The sequence below is a fragment of the Malus domestica genome, chromosome 08 (assembly GCF_042453785.1).
Source record: "Malus domestica chromosome 08, GDT2T_hap1".
Taxonomy (NCBI): Eukaryota; Viridiplantae; Streptophyta; class Magnoliopsida; order Rosales; family Rosaceae; genus Malus; species Malus domestica.
The window spans coordinates 214308-231013 of NC_091668.1; the positions used below are offsets into that span (position 1 = coordinate 214308).

Sequence of the window (16706 nt, forward strand, 5' to 3'; positions counted from 1 at the left end):
TCAGGCGCAATCAATGATTTTTTTAGTTGAGTGTGGATCCCACTTGGCGCAGAGGTCGTGACCATTAACCAAATACAAACCGTCAGTTGAGAAAAAGCTTTTCACCGATTGAATAAGGAGCGGAGTGGAGTGGATGAGCAAGTACAGCACCATTGAATTAGGCTATCAGGCTATTAGCAGAAGCATTAGGAAGAAATGAATCTGAGCTGGAGTGGGCTCTGGCGTGGGCCTTAGCTTGCATTTGCAGTGCGTAATAAGTTATTATTCATTAATAATAGGACTAATACTAATACAAGCAGGGAGGGAGAAAAAGAAAACGAATGGGAGATGGCCGATCATGAACAAGACAGGCTGAATCGGTGACTCGGTGAAGAAGAAGAAGGAAGAAAGAAGAAGAAGGAAGAAAGAAGAAGAAGAAGAAGAAGATGATGTTGGCACCGACTGGTTTGGTTCTTCGTCATCCCACTCACACTCCTCTATCATTTACCTTTACGAGCACCAACGACGAGTACCCATCCAGACTCGGGCTTGGACTCAGGGTTTGTCACCTTCACTCACTCAATCAAAATCAAAATCTTTCCTACTTTTACTTTCCTTAATTAATCACTTAATATATATGTATTGTTAATCTTAATTATTTATTGAAAACGTGCGTGGCGGTAGTTGCAGAATATTCGTTTTTTGTTTTGAGTCTTAGAAATTTGCAACATATTTGGATCTGCAGGGCAAAAAGCAGCAAGCAGTGCGGTTGTTGAGGTTCGGAACATCTCAAAACTCATCATCGCTTCTTCGCAGACGTGGTTCCCCCTCAACAACAACAACAACAAGTGGATGTTCCAAGGTGCGTGCTACTGCTTGCTCTCTCTTAAATCTTAATTACATTTACTCTAGACAGTAAACAGACAGGCAGACAGGCTAGAAGATGAATAATTAATTAATTTCACATTGTTATGTTATGATTGACTATTTGGTCCTTGCTTGTTGATGTATCTTCATTGCATTCTGCTGCTGCCTGCTGCCTTCGCCATGTGCCATGTAAAATTAATATGCTTCCTTCAATACTAGTTTCACTCTAACAAGGGGAAGGGGATACTAACTGATTTCACATTCTTCATTTCATTTCCCCACTACTTTCGACTTTCACTGATAAACTAGTTGCAATCCGCACTTTCTTTCTCAGGCAGAGCCTACTTCCAAAAGTAAAGCTGTTTTCATAGACGACAGCCCCATAATAACAGACACCGACCAAAGCATGGAAAACCTTGGAATCTTGAGCATCGATCAATCCTTGCAACCATACAAGGACCACTTCAACTATAGAATCAACAGATACCTGGATCAGAGAAGGCTTATTGAGACATACGAAGGAGGTCTACAGGAATTTGCTCAAGGTCACTTTTATTTTATGCAATGGATTTCTTCTCTTAAATTTCCTTTCTTTAGAGATACCATCGTATCATTTTCCTTAAAACAGATTGTTTAACACCTGTTTGCTTCATCTCTAGGTTATTTGAAATTTGGATTTAACAGAGAAGAAGGTGGAATTGTGTACCGTGAATGGGCCCCTGCTGCTCAGTGAGTTCATTAGCTTCTCGACTACAATTCCATAACTTTCTGAGGCATACGATTTGTCTTAATTGCTTTAATACATGTTATGTTTCTTAAATAACTTAGGGAGGCACAACTTATTGGGGACTTTAATGGATGGGATGGCTCCAAGCACAAGATGGACAAGAACCAATTTGGGGTTTGGAGTATCAAGATACCCGATTCTGGTGAAAATTCAGCCATTCCTCACAATTCAAGGGTTAAATTCCGGTTCAAGCATGGAGGTGGAGTTTGGGTTGATCGCATCCCTGCTTGGATTCAATATGCCACCGTGGACCCAGCAAGGTTTGCAGCACCATATGATGGTGTCTACTGGGATCCACCACCATCAGAAAGGTACCATTTGTTCATAATTCCACCTTCATAGATAACTGAAATAATATGCAGTGTTTCTAGGGAACATAAATTTTTGCATCTAATTCCAAAAGCTAGAAACATGTTTCATATTACAAAAGTCAGATTGCAGTATACACTTAAAATCTCTGTTGGTACTTCTACTTTGGATTGGCCCATTCATGCTAACTAGGGAGTGTTTTGACCATGCAGGTTTCAGTTCAAGTATCCTCGTCCTCCAAAACCCAAGGCTCCACGAATATATGAGGCACATGTTGGAATGAGTAGCTCAGAACCCCGCATCAGTTCATATAGAGAATTTGCTGATGACGTTCTACCGCGTATCCAAGCAAATAACTATAACACAGTCCAGTTGATGGCCGTGATGGAGCATTCCTATTATGCATCATTCGGTTATCATGTGACAAACTTCTTTGCCGTCAGCAGTAGATCTGGAACACCTGAGGACCTTAAATATCTAATTGACAAAGCCCATTCCCTAGGTTTGCGGGTATTGATGGATGTTATTCACAGCCATGCAAGTAACAACATTACTGATGGCCTCAATGGCTTTGAAGTTGGTCAAAGCTCACAAGAGTCCTACTTCCACACAGGAGATAGAGGCTATCATAAGTTATGGGATAGCCGACTTTTCAACTATGCTAATTGGGAAGTTCTCCGCTTCCTTTTATCCAACTTGAGGTGGTGGCTGGAGGAGTTTAAATTTGATGGTTTTCGATTTGATGGAGTAACTTCAATGTTATATCATCACCACGGGATAAACATGGCATTTTCAGGGGATTATCATGAGTATTTTAGTGAGGCAACAGATGTTGATGCTGTTGTTTATTTGATGCTTGCCAACTATCTGATCCATAAAGTTTTGCCAGATGCAACTGTAATTGCCGAAGATGTTTCTGGTATGCCCGGACTTGGTCGGCCTGTCTCTGAAGGTGGCATTGGCTTTGATTACCGGCTGGCAATGGCCATCCCTGACAAATGGATTGACTATGTGAAAAACAAGAGTGACGAAGAGTGGTCAATGAAGGAAATTTCATGGAACTTGACAAATAGGAGGTACACTGAGAAGTGTATCTCCTACGCTGAAAGTCATGACCAGGTATCAGTTTTTTTTTTCTTGTGTTTTATGGAAGAAGAAAGAGACAAAACAGGATAAGTGACTTCAAATTTGATCATAGTGAACATTCTCTGGCAAACTGTAATACCAATTCTTTTGTTTCAGGCAATTGTGGGTGACAAGACAATTGCATTCTTTTTGATGGATAGAGAAATGTATTCTGGCATGTCTTGTTTAGTTGATGCTTCTCCTACCATTGAGCGAGGGGTTGCGCTTCACAAGGTTTTTGTGCTACCTCTGTGCAAGAAGCATCTGTTAATGTGTTGGGTTTATGTTCTTAGCTGTCTATCTGAACAGTCTCTTTTCTTTTTTTTTCTTTTTTTTTGGTTAAATGTATATATATCAGACTATATCAACAAAGACCATAACTATCAAATTAACAAATCCTGTTCACTACCTATATGACTGACAAAGTTGCTATGTTATTAGTCTTTTTAAAAATGATTGTGGGGCTGACTTGAATTTTAGATCTGGAGAGCTTAACCACTATCAGATTTTGTTAGCAGACTTAAATGCTCTTAAATCTTCAGTTCATTCTTCTTTTTTTCTTTTTCGTTTTTGTCATTTTTGCCGCCTTTTTGCAGATGATACATTTCTTGACTATGGCATTAGGAGGCGAGGGGTATCTCAATTTTATGGGAAATGAGGTAAGCACATTGGCCAAAGTTTCTGCCTGCCAAACTATTGGTGTCACTGTATAGCAAGACTTGGATAAATTTCAATAGAATGGTTATGGAAGTGCCATTATTTTTTATTGCGGAGGAAACGTGGAACATATGAAAAAGTTACAGTTGGAAACCCTGTAGAATGGTTGGTTTCTTTATCACTCTTAAAAATGTATGAAGCACATAGAACTGGGATAACAAGTTAAGGCATCAGCTTGTATTCTTTACCTAACCGCCTTTTGTCTAAGTATAAAGGAGTGACACCAAGGGGTTACTAAACAATTTAGAAGATTTGACTGGCTCTTCCTCATCATAAATTATGTAAAACCCACCTTCCTAATCAGTCAAATTGTACGTCCCCATAATTCCTTCTGTTAGTGTTGCAGTTTCATGATTTCTGTTGAAGATTTTCTTACTGAGTGATTTCTGTAGTTTGGCCATCCTGAATGGATTGACTTTCCAAGAGAAGGCAACGGGTGGAGTTATGAGAAGTGCAGACGCCAGTGGAACCTGGTGGATACAGATCATTTGAGATATAAGGTTAGGAAACAATTTTTTAGTGTTTTTATTTTTGGAATTTTGCTGTTATTTGCATGCTTGATTGTGCTTTTTGTCAATGGCTGCTCCTACTACACTTCTAGTCATTAAGGGATAAATTGATGAGTTGCCCCATAACATCAACACAAAAATTCATTTACGTTGCTTGCATGTATGCATGTAGGTTCACAAAATTAGATAGATAATTGGGCCGCCATATTTATCTATTATCATTCCCTGTATTTAAAAGCAGCTCAGCGGTCACACTTAATGTAAGTTTGCAACTGAGGGCCATAAAATTTCTTTGACCATGTGATCAATATTTCAGATTTGATGTTCTAGATTATGTTCCAATGGAATTGTGGTAGGACATTATTGATAAGCTTTGCCACTTCCATCTCTGTATCATGCAAAAAGCACCCATGTGATGTGTACCATGTATGTTTTAGGGATCTCAATGTATGATTTCATGTTGCAATGTTGTTTTTCTGCTTCTATTTGCATTAGTACTTGCCGATTCTTACATCCTTATGCTTGGAACTTGTCCAGTTTATGAATGCCTTTGACAAAGCTATGAATTTGCTTGATGAGAAGTTTTCATTCCTTTCGTCAACAAAGCAGATAGTGAGCAGCACAAATGAAGAAGACAAGGTTAGATAATCTTCTCTTATCGCACAAACATCAGTTGAAAGATAGTTGGTTCTCGTTCTTTACTCAAATGTTTGTGATCCATTGTTTGGCACACCAGCCAACCTTCCTGGCTTCTTGCAGTTTTATGGTTACCAATTAGAGAATAGAGATAAACCAGTAAGTGATAATGTAAACAAGGTGATGGATTTTAGAAACATTGACTCCTTGTTGGATGTTACAGGTTATTGTCTTTGAGCGCGGGGATTTAGTTTTTGTGTTCAATTTTCATCCAAGAAACACATACGAAGGGTATGTCAGTTTTTACATTTTGGTAAAAGTATATTGTGCGCAAATAACGTTGTTTATTTGAGTGACCTGTGTTATGAAACATACAGGTATAAAGTTGGGTGTGACTTACCTGGGAAGTACAGAGTTGCACTAGATAGTGATGCTTGGGAGTTTGGTGGCCATGGAAGAGTAAGGGATTCCTATTCCTAGTGGCGTGAATGAGAGTGAGAGTATTTGAGGATAATGCAATTAAAAGAAACAAAAACAAAATGCATGTCGTGTCTCTTTAAGATCAGGTGTAGACCTTTTGATATGTTGATTTCACTACTCTGCTGGCAGGTGGGCCACAATGTAGACCACTTCACATTCCCAGAAGGAATACCGGGGGTTCCTGAAACAAATTTCAACAACCGTCCCAACTCCTTCAAAATACTCTCACCGGCTCAAACATGTGTGGTATGAATATGATCATCTTTCCTTCATGGTATTGTTTTATGGTTTTGATGAACATTTTGTTATTGTGTTTGATTTCTGGTTTCAGTGCAAATGGATACATGATTCTAAATGCTGTGTGGTGATTTGATTTTGTCACATCTTGTTTAAACTAAAACTTGAGTAATGGAATATATGGCTTAATTGTTTCTTTGCAAAATTACAAGGTTTATTATCGAGTGGATGAAAGTGAGGAGGCAGATGCGGAGGAGACATTAATAGAAGAGGAAGTTGGGGTTGGGCAGGAGAACTTTGAAGAACAAACTGGTCCCATAAATGAGGACAATGCTGTTGGTCCAAGAGCACAAGAGAGTGACCAAGGGTCATCGTCGGACTGACATTTTTTTGCTCTTTTGTAGATATAATCTGTGGCCTGCGCCTGCCTGTGTGTGTGAACAATAAAAATAATGAGTGTTAAACGCTCTGTAGAAGTTTGTACAACTTGATGCAGATGAAGTTGCAGACTAGAATGTGTACATACATGAAAATAAACAAATTTCCATATACTGTGTTACTTGTCACATATGTATTCAAGATTAATTGGATGCACACGATTCACTCGACTAAGCAAATTTCACTCGAGCTCGAGTCTCGGTTCACAATCACAGGGATGGCACTATCAATAAAATGACCCAAAATAAGCTCCAACTATAGTCGGAGACCTTGTGTAAGATTTTGCCTCGTCAGAGAGCAAAATGGACATTTGATCAAATGAGCAGTGCTCAAAGCGAAGATTTTGAATTATCCCTTTTCAAGTTGTATTGAGCTGCTAACCCTGAAGCTTAAAGCGATCCGGTACTTGTTTGGTTTTTTCCCAGCGTTGTACCAAAGTTGAGAAACAGGTCTTTGTATGGGAAGCCTTTGTAAAGTTGGGGATTGCTTGCATTGATAAGAGCTGCAGCAGGTTCTATAAGGGAATCATGGGAAGGCATCACGAAACCCGGCTGAAATCCGAGCTGCACTTGAATTTATCAATACCTGGTGTTCAGCACTTTTTAACTTCTCATTGTTGATAACCTACAATATCGCAGTAACAAGTTTGCAACCGTGTATAATTTGTAGATGGTCATGCATAGCAAAGCAAAAAAGGCGACCGGTGAGGAACATGCATGGTAGGGAGGGAGGGTGTGCCTGTAATTGATAACCGGCATTAACCAGAAGCGCATTTTGAAGAGTAACAACAGAAATCCATTCCCCATCCTTGAGAACTTGAAGACCATTGACAAGATCATCCCCTTGGAGTAAAATGGTTGTAAGGTTTGGATCACCGTGTTTAGGTAATCCTAGTGTTAAACTTGGTTCCGGGCTAGGCGGGTGATAATTTGCTGACAGTAAGATTTCCAAGCCAGTTCCCTCGCTTGTGTGGAGCATTCCCGACAACATCTCTGAATTCAAATCTCATCAACAAAACCTTTTGATTAACTACTAGCTGTCTGCAGCACTAGTACTAATAACTTACAAGCTACATACATAATTACAGATGGAAGAAATTGAATGACCTGAAAAAATCCAAATTCTTGGCTAGCCTTGAGTATTTGGTCAGCTATATCACAACCTTGCGCTGCTCCTTCACCATCCCCAAATCAATGACTGGAATGTTGTTATTGTTGCATAGAGGAACGACGGTAAGCTTCCCGGGCGTTACATCGGGTGGGAATATGTAACCCTCAGCTCAGGCATAGGTCTTTCTTTATACCTTCTTGATATAAGCTTCTTCATTCTTCCCTTTCAACCTGAATATGATTTCAAAAAAGTCAGTCACTGCTTTGCATCTCTTATCTTTTGTTTACTATTCTTTTTATATTCGAGGATCAATTAGTTGTATAATGATAAAGTCTTCATTTACAGTCTTGCCATATGGCCTAAGCTGTACTGTTCATCTGCCCCCCGAAACAAAACTCAGGTCTCACTTTGCCTCTTAAAACTGAAAAATTGTAACTTGACCCGGACTTGGATCCTCTCCTGAGCCCAAGGAGAGGATCCTCCTGACTAAATGACTTGGGCCGTTGGGCTACAAACAGAGAGGTCCCTTTAGAGTTATAATAATTATAGCCGTTGGATTTTCATCCAACGGCCCAAATCCTTTGGTCAGGAGGATCCTCTCCTTGGGCTCAGGAGAGGATCCAAATCCACTTGACCCATGTGCTTCAATCCAAGGATAGATGCCGAGAGAAATGTCAGCAACCTTGCACTAACCTTTGCATTTGGACCTTCTCATCTTTATCAAATGTCATATCATTTTACAATAAATAAAAATACATTTAATCTAAAGGAAAACTAATGAAAATGACTTGAAAACTTTTGAGTTTTAACGATAATGACAAAATAAAGGGTAAAATGAATAGTACCAGGATTGACTTTTTAATGTAAAAATATGGTTTTTCGTTAAAATGAACAATTTTGTGAGCTTTTCGTTAAAATTCCCTTAATCTAATGCCTTCGAAATTATATTCTTTGTTTTTTAATCTTTAATCTCTAGCCAAAAGGGTTAGAAAGTCTATTTTTGTGTGTACAAAATGACACGACATGTGATAAAATGAGAATGTTGGAATACAAAGGTTGCTAGCACCACCATAGATACCAAAAGCTACTATTGAGAGTTGAGGGTGAGATGAGTTGATAAAGAGAGAATGTGTATTATTAGAACAGGCACCAACCAACATTCACACTATCATTATATAAGTTTGAGAGAGTTTCAGAAACAGAGAAAACGGAGGCAGGGCAACCCAAACTCCCCAACTAAAACAACCAATTTCCAAACAAACATGATAAAATCAATCAATCTTCTCTAATCTAATGTGATCTAGTGATTAATACCCCCCAACGACTCTTGATGGGGTTGAACATGGAGCTCCGCTTTTGCGTCCCCCACGGATGGCAGATGCCTTAGGATTATTACGAGAAGGCTGCTGAGGCAGAGGAGGCAGCTTCATATTCTCTTTGTTCGTCATGCTCCTCAGCATATACCTCGGAGTTGGAGTTGGAATTAGAGTCGGAGGAGCCTGTTTCTCGCACTGGCTACTAGTGCTCTTCCGCTGAATTGGAGTTGGAGTTGGAATTGGAGTCTCCACCAGCGCAGAGACCACCGATTTCCTCAAGCTGCTTTGAAGCTTCCTGCTGCTGCTACTGGTAGTACTGGTAAAACTGCTTCTTTTGGCAGACTCTACCGTAACACCCAGCTTATTATTATAGCTTTTAAATTTAGACACAGACGCGGTTGTTGACGAAAAAGAATTTGTTTGAGCCTCTTTGATCTTGTTCTTCCTATTGAGCCGCTCGTTCCTTCTGGCAGAGTACTGCTCGTAAAATCTACCCCTTTCGAACAAAGGGCTCGAAACCAACGAATTCCCACCACCACAATTCATCTTCATATCACTATCCATATCAGCAGCATCACAATTTTCCTTGCCCAATTCGTCACCAACCATCTTGGCTAAAGCCCTCAGTTCCCACGAAATCGACTGGTATTCGGGTCGAAGATCCGCTTCTTCCATCTCCCATGTGCCGCTTGTGGGCCTTGCTTTCTCCGATCTTCTTAAAGACCCTCCTGAACCAATTCATACAAATTAAAATATCCCTATATTTTATAAAATCATTATCAATTCAATTTTAATGTGATTAGAACCGCACATATTCAAAAACAAAAAACGCATCAGACCTGTTAAAATTGGATCGGCTTGCTGCTGGAACCGGATCTCAGACCGTCCGGATGGGGTTTGCATAACGTTTGAGTTTGATCCGAGGACCCGACGGGGTCGAAGCCTAATTGGTGATTTAGCCAGCGGAGGCTTGCGATCCGGCTTCAACCTTGACATTGATTGATTGTAATAAAACTTGAGAGCAAATTGCCAAATACCTACAGAGAGAGAGAGAGAGAGAGGAGGAGGAGGGGGAGGAGGAGGTTAACTGTATATATCCTTGGTATCTGTTGCTTGGTTTTATTGTGTGAAATGACTTGTCGCTTTCGATTCGGCTCCTCCAACGGTCATATATTCGATCCGACGGTGCAGCAATATTTGAATATTTTAAAACAGTAGGTAGACCGTGTAGATGTTCTTTCCATTAATACCTGGATGTCCCATTTATTTGTGGGGATATGATATATTAGTGGTTTTTCTCTTTTTTGAGAATGAGGGTTGCCAATATGGTAACCGTTTTATTATTTGAGGATTTGTCAACTAAAACGTTCATCCGTACAAGGTATAAGTTTTTCATAATTCGGTAATATTTTTTTAACACTTCATAGCTCCCCAGTGGTTCAGGTAAGTGCAATGGCGGAGGCAGGGTCGCGGCAATACATGCCCTTGACCCAACAAGATGTCTTTGTTAGGTCATCTCCAATGAAGATGGCTATAAGGCCATAAACCAATTTTTAGCCCCTTTTTAACAAAACCCAACTCCAATTAGAGCCTTTCGGCCATTGGGTTGGGCATGTTGAGCCCGTCTGGCAGTTCGTTTGTTGTACTGTATTTCAACGATTTAAACGTCAGACTTTTAAATTTACAAAAAAAAATTCAAATTCAAAACCATATGACGTTTAATTAAATGATAGTCATTTTAGTGTTTCTTTACAAAATCATATTTGCTCGTTTTCTTCACCACAAATAATGTCTTAATAATTTTAAATTTATCTAATTTTTTTTCACTGAGAATTTATGAATGATGAATTGAAATATAGACGGTGTGAATTCTTGAAAAAAAGTTACAAGGTAAGTATCTTCTGATCTTTCATACATATACATGTATGTGTGTGTGAATAGCTAGGTGTGTGTATATATATATATATATATATATATATATATATATATATATGCATAGCTAGCTACCTACTTGCTAGTTTAGATTAACATGATATCGTTGGTAAATTGATGGTCATTATCAAGCATGCATATATATGAATGCACGCTTCGGTCTGATTAACATCAGAAAGAGAGAGTATATTAGGTCTAAAATATCGATATTATCTCAATATTTTCATCAAAATTTTCGTATTTTTGGACTACCGATATTTCCGATATCATCGATATTTTAAACTTTGATAGGAACTCTATGTGGTACTAAGTCACTCATGTATCTTACCATGTAATGTATAAAGTGTAAAATATTGTACTAATTCATTATATATAAATGATTATGGTATGTTTAAACTTCTTTCATTAATTACTACATATTTTTTACACTCACAATGTTTGCCAGCTCGCTATATAATCAACTTAAATCAGTTAAATCCATCATGCAATGCATTTCCTTCCAATTTTTTTTGTGATAAACTAATAGATAATTGACTAAATAAACATCCTGCAAAGTTTTAATAAAAATTTCCAAGTTTTTCTTACAATTTCCGTGGTTTTTATTCAATTTTTATCGATATCGATAATATCCCGATATTTCCATAGAAATTTCGGTGTTTTTGAACAACCGATATTTCCGATATCATTGATATTTTAGACAAACTAGAGTGGGTCGCTGGATGCCTAGCTAGAAAAGGATAATATTAAAGATATCAAAATTTTAAATTAAATATGCAAACCAATGATGTATCACTAAAAGGAAATAAATAGACTAATTAATGCTTAAATAATAATTCAATCATTAACAATCATATCATTTAATTTACAAATTTAATTTAAATTTTTTAATTTCCTTAGTATTATCCGTTAGAAAATAACCAATGCATATATAGGCATCCATAATATGACAAACAAAGCTGGAGTCGGACCTCATGCAGAAAGATGCCTTCTGCTGCCGATTGATACGTATAGAGTAAATTATTTAAAACTACTTTGATTATGAGTCGAACCATAATATCATACTTCATATTTTAAACATTGTAATGTCATATCTCAACTTACTAATTTGTTGCAATGTCAGCCATCTATTAAATTTTCTGTTAATTTGGTTATTAACGGCTGACGTGGTAGGGGCCCACTCACTCATCTAACTAGATTGATAAAAATTAAATATTAAAAATTAAGATTTTTTTTTAATAACCAAATTAAAATGATGAAGAGGGTCCCACCACCAAGCACCCATTCCCATCACCACCGTGCACTCTCACTCCCACATTAGACGCCACCCTCACCTTCGTAACTCCGACGACGTCCTCTTCATCTCCAGGCACCGGATCTGCCGGCGATTGATTATTACAGAAATTTTTTTCTCCCTCTAGAGCCCGGAAATTTGACTGATCCAAATAAACCGAAACCACCTTCATTCCCAAATCAAAGAAAACCCGTTCATATCGCATTTGAAAAAAGGGAAGATTTGAAATAGATCTAATTTTATAGATTTACTTTTGAAATAGGTTTAAGTTTTAACGAGTTTTAACTTTTTAAATAGTTCAAAATACCCCTTGAAAAAATTCAGAAGGAAAAACATTATTCGAACGAAATCCCAAAAATTGAAGCTACCACAAATCGGAATCAGGAATAGAGAGACTCACCAGGCCGCCACAGCCGCGGAGGTAGATGTTGAAGTAGTGGTCGTCAGTCATGGTTTCTCACGGTCGAGGCCTAGACACTTTCTATATATAATCACTCCCACCCCTTCATTTGGATCTCACACCTTTCTCTCTCTTTGGTTTCACTTATTCCACTTTTCGTCTTCATCTTCTTGCTGAAAATACAAACTTTCCCAGATTCAGGTAGCCCATATTGTTATTATCGACAACAAAATACTCCAACATTCTTACCTGGGTCATCTCCACATTACACGTGGTTTTTGCCCATTGATTCCTACATTTTCAGGCTCTAGTTTTCTGGGTCCTGATCAGAATTTTGCGCCATTGTGTTTTGATTCAATCCGAGATTTCAAGCTCATATGTTCAAATTTTCATTTTTTGGGTTTTTATTATTTTTCAAGTTCTGAATTTTTTATAATTTTTGTGATGGATTAGTTGTCCACAGAGTGAGGATCTGTGGGGAGCAATGGCTAACAGGAATCTGGAGATGGCGTCTCAACTTCGGCTTCTGGTTCCGGCCAAAGTGAACGAGGATGACAAGTTGGTCGAATACAATGCTCTGCTTTTGGATCGGTTTTTGGATATTCTCCAAGATTTACATGGGGAGGATCTCAAGGAAACCGTGAGGGTGGCCGGAGATGAAGAGGACTTCGCTGGAGTTATGAAGGTGAGGGTGGCGTCTGGTGTGGAAGAGAGAATGCACGGTGGTGATGGGAATAGGTGTTTAGTGGTGGGACCCTCTTAATTTGTGTAAATTGACATGATATTGTTAATAAATTGATGATCATTATCGTGATATTGTTGGCTACCTACTTTTAAATTAACATGATATTGTTACTAAATTGATGATCATTATCGTGATATTGTTAGCTACCTACTTTTAAATTAACATGATATTGTCTTGTTACTAAATTGATGATCATTATCAAGCATGCTTATATATATGAATGCACCCTTCGGTCTGATAAACATCAGAAAGAGAGAGTATATTAAAACTAGAGTGGGTCGCTAGATGCTTAGCTAGAAAAAGATAATGTTAGAGAGATCAAAATTTTAAACCAAATTTGCAAATAAAATGATGTGTCACTAATAGAAAATAAGCACGTTAATCAACGTTTAAATAATAATTTAATAATTAACAATCTTATTATTTAGTTTACAAATTTAATTTAAAGAATTTAATCTCTTTAACATTAACAAGAAAATGACCAATGCATATATAGGCATCCCTAATATGACAAACAAAGCTGGATCGGACCTCATGCAGAAAGATGCCTTCTGATATATATATATATATAAAAAGAGCCCCAGTAGAGAAAATCCTAAAGGAGGATCCAAACGGAATCATCTATCACCCACCTAGCTAATTGAGCTAATCGAGCTAATCACGATGTCGACGTCCATGCAAGTCAAGATAATTTCCAATGAGTGCATCAAGCCCTCTTCCCTAACACCCCAACACCTGAGAATCCATAAGCTTTCCCTCTTGGACCAGTTGGTTCCCTCCACCTATGTACCCACGATCCTCTTCTATCTCCCCTCATCCATTCACCCTATTAATATTAATATTACTGTTCCAATGAGGTCACAACTGCTAAAGCAATCCCTCTCAGAAACCTTGACTCACTTTCACCCACTTGCCGGCAGAATTAAAGACAGTCTTTCTATTGATTGCAATGACGAGGGGGCCCGTTACATAGAGGCCGAGGTTGACTCCAATCTCTCCCAGTTTCTCAACCATCCTGATCTCTCCTTCCTCAGTCAGTTCCTTCCCGGTGAGGTTATTAGTTGGCAAGAACCCGAAGCAACTCCCGGAGCTCATGTAGCTATGATGCAAGTCACCAACTTTGCATGCGGCGGTTTCGTTCTAGGCGCCTTTGTTTCACATATGGTTGTTGATGGAGCCGCATTGAGCGCCTTCCTCAAAGCTTGGGCGGCCGCAACATTTCGCTACATAGAGCCTCCTAATACTCCTCATCATATTTATACCAAGGGTAATTTTGATGCACCATCTTTGTTTCCCCAAAATGATGAATACCCAAGAGAAGCCACTATGATGGCTTTGTTCTCCCACTTTCTGAAAGTGGGCAACTGTGTTACAAGGAGAATTGTATTTGATGCCCCAGCCCTGGCCACACTCAAGAAAAAAGCAGCCAGCTCAACGGTACCAAATCCAACGCGTGTGGAGGTTGTCACGACACTCCTCTGGAAACACATTATGGCTGCCTTTAAGGCTAAATCTAACATTGTCCAGAACCAGAGGCCAACTCTGATGACACACATAGTGAATTTGCGTCGAAGAGCTGTGCCACCATTTTCCGAATACACTATGGGAAATTTTGTGTTCATGGCTACCGCGTTGTCGCAATGCAGTAGTAATACTGAAGATGATGATCAAAATGAGGACGACTTAGATTATGTTGATGATAATCGTGATCGTGAGTTGGGTAGATTGGCGAGGCATGTGAGGGAAGCAGTAAGCAAACTTGATGGTGATTTTGTACAAAGCCTACAAAGAGATGGGACTAGAGGGCTCATCAAATTCTGTGAGCCTCTCAAGGAGGTGGGAGAGACTGTGTCACGAGCAGGCGCAGATGCAACTGATGGACAGGGCCTGGATTATATAGGATTTAACAGCCGGTGCAACCTTGGTCTTTATGAAGCTGATTTTGGGTGGGGAAAGCCTGTGTGGGTGGCTTCTGGTGGGGCAAAGAGGGGTGCAGAAGAGGCTCCGTACATGAATATGGTGCTTTTAATGGATACAAGGTCGGGAGATGGAGTTGAAGCCTGGGTTTGTCTAGATGAGCGAGACATGGCTATATTAGAGGGTGATCCTCACATCCTTGCTTTTGTTTCTTTAAACCCTAGTCCTCTTTCTATTACCATCAAAATACCATAGGCAGGTTGTAGGCACAAGGCAACTCTGTTTCTCATCCGGGTCCCTGACATTAATTCGTGAAATAAAGATCCATCAAATCTATACCATTAATGTACGTGCTAAACAAATCAATATAAATGCGTTTGTACCACTGATTTATTTAACTCCAGTCAGTTGAAAATATCTCTCTCGTACCAACACCAACTCGTACACATGAAGTCTGTCCATCCTTCAGTTTAGGAGGACATTAATGCTTTGGCTATTTAACGTGCTATAACTTAAGGTTTCGTTTAGTAACTTAGATTGTACTGATTATTTCAGTCGGATAGGATAAATATTCTTCGAATAATACTGATTAATTATTTGGTGCAATATTGGACTAAGACCTTATTATTTATACTATGTTTGGTATACAACATTTCTTGAATACATTTTCAGCCATATACATATGAATTTAAGCAGAATTCAAAAAAAAAAATTACAAAAATTTATGGAAAAATCCAACTTTTAGAATCCTTGTAAAATCCACACACAGATCAACCAAAAACAAAAATCCCAAAAATAAATATTTTTATTGGTTGGAGCCCAGATCGTCTTCCTTGTCTTCGTCCTTCTCGTCGAAGCTCAGAAATCAACCATAATCAGGGAAAGTCAAGCTCCCTTCCTCGGCTTTATCCTTCTCGGCAGAGCCCAGATGCAAATTGCTATCCCTCTCCTCGTTGGAGCCCAGATCGGAAGAATTTGAATCATTGTCTTCCTCCTTCAACCCGTGGAAAGTTCGATTAAAATTGTTCTTGTCAGAGATCGAAGGCGAACGGAGGAGGTGGGATGTGTGTGTAAAGGAGAAGGGAGGAACAAAGAGAGAAAAAGAAGAAGACGATACAGACGAACCTGCCATCCATACGAGAGAGCAAGCAAGAGATGCGTGAGTGGAAGGAGAGTGCTGCAAGTGAGGGACAGAGTGAGCAAGAAGATCCCACCGGACTAATAATACATAGGTTTTAGATGGGATAAATAACCAGGTGTGAGGGGTATAAAAATAGTCCGGTGCTTATTTCATACGAAACTCACCAAACACTCCTTTCGTATTATTAATACTATCCGGTGATCCTATACGGTGTGACAAACGAGACCTAAAGATAAAAGAAATTAAGGTGCGCGGAAGGAGGGAGCAAGGTTTGGCACTTAGCTGCACTAGTTTTGAGGTGTGAGCAGTGGAGCTAGCATGAGGTCATTGGTTGTTATTGACCTCAATAACTCTAAAAACCTCATATATATTTGTCTTTATATTGTATTTGTCACGTCCCGATCCCAACATAAGTCGCAAATTGACATGTGGCAAAGGAAAAATAATATTCGTTGAATAAGACATACTATACGGAATGAAATACTTTAACTGCAACCCAAACTAAAAAGAAGGTGGCCAAGTTCTTCACAAAAATATTTACAAATATGTACATCCCAAAAAGAAGCATAATCTTCGCTATACTAAGAACAAGTTTGAAGTGCTCAAAAGAAAGTCCCAAAAGATAAAGCACAAGAGTGAATCAAGGGTAACCTAATGCTCCACATCTCTGATAACCGCACTGCTACCCCCACCTACAGACTTCTCGGAGTCTACTCAAACATGTCACCTGTATGATCAATGCCTACACCATTGGAATGATGCATCGGGCA

At 39.0% G+C, this 16706-nt stretch overlaps 4 protein-coding genes and 1 pseudogene across 4 annotated transcripts; 3 read left to right on the forward strand and 2 right to left on the reverse strand.

The window, feature by feature from the left end:
- The first annotated feature begins 164 nt into the window (after positions 1 to 164).
- LOC103440187 (1,4-alpha-glucan-branching enzyme 1, chloroplastic/amyloplastic) lies at positions 165 to 6197 on the forward strand. The gene is made up of 14 exons (XM_070826960.1): positions 165 to 539; positions 725 to 841; positions 1181 to 1391; positions 1506 to 1575; positions 1675 to 1944; positions 2155 to 3061; positions 3185 to 3301; positions 3664 to 3726; positions 4177 to 4284; positions 4831 to 4932; positions 5153 to 5220; positions 5307 to 5388; positions 5539 to 5655; positions 5859 to 6197. The coding sequence occupies exons 1-14, from the start codon at positions 426 to 428 to the stop codon at positions 6027 to 6029; spliced, it is 2517 nt and encodes an 838-aa protein (XP_070683061.1). The 5' UTR covers positions 165 to 425; the 3' UTR covers positions 6030 to 6197.
- A 412-nt stretch (positions 6198 to 6609) lies between these two features.
- LOC139198281 (protein DMR6-LIKE OXYGENASE 2-like) lies at positions 6610 to 7074 on the reverse strand. The gene is made up of 2 exons (XM_070826755.1): positions 6823 to 7074; positions 6610 to 6708 (listed from the first exon to the last, which is right to left on the reverse strand). The coding sequence occupies exons 1-2, from the start codon at positions 7072 to 7074 to the stop codon at positions 6610 to 6612; spliced, it is 351 nt and encodes a 116-aa protein (XP_070682856.1).
- A 1229-nt stretch (positions 7075 to 8303) lies between these two features.
- Positions 8304 to 9653, reverse strand: LOC139198342 (uncharacterized). The gene is made up of 2 exons (XM_070826963.1): positions 9350 to 9653; positions 8304 to 9238 (listed from the first exon to the last, which is right to left on the reverse strand). The coding sequence occupies exons 1-2, from the start codon at positions 9504 to 9506 to the stop codon at positions 8502 to 8504; spliced, it is 894 nt and encodes a 297-aa protein (XP_070683064.1). The 5' UTR covers positions 9507 to 9653; the 3' UTR covers positions 8304 to 8501.
- Positions 9654 to 11893: 2240 nt separating this feature from the next.
- LOC139198400 (phosphoenolpyruvate carboxylase, housekeeping isozyme pseudogene) lies at positions 11894 to 12947 on the forward strand (annotated as a pseudogene).
- Positions 12948 to 13491: 544 nt separating this feature from the next.
- LOC139198331 (epi-neemfruitin B 7-O-acetyltransferse L7AT-like) lies at positions 13492 to 15238 on the forward strand. Its single transcript, XM_070826885.1, has one exon. The coding sequence runs from the start codon at positions 13542 to 13544 to the stop codon at positions 15048 to 15050; it is 1509 nt and encodes a 502-aa protein (XP_070682986.1). The 5' UTR covers positions 13492 to 13541; the 3' UTR covers positions 15051 to 15238.
- The last annotated feature ends 1468 nt before the right edge of the window (positions 15239 to 16706 follow it).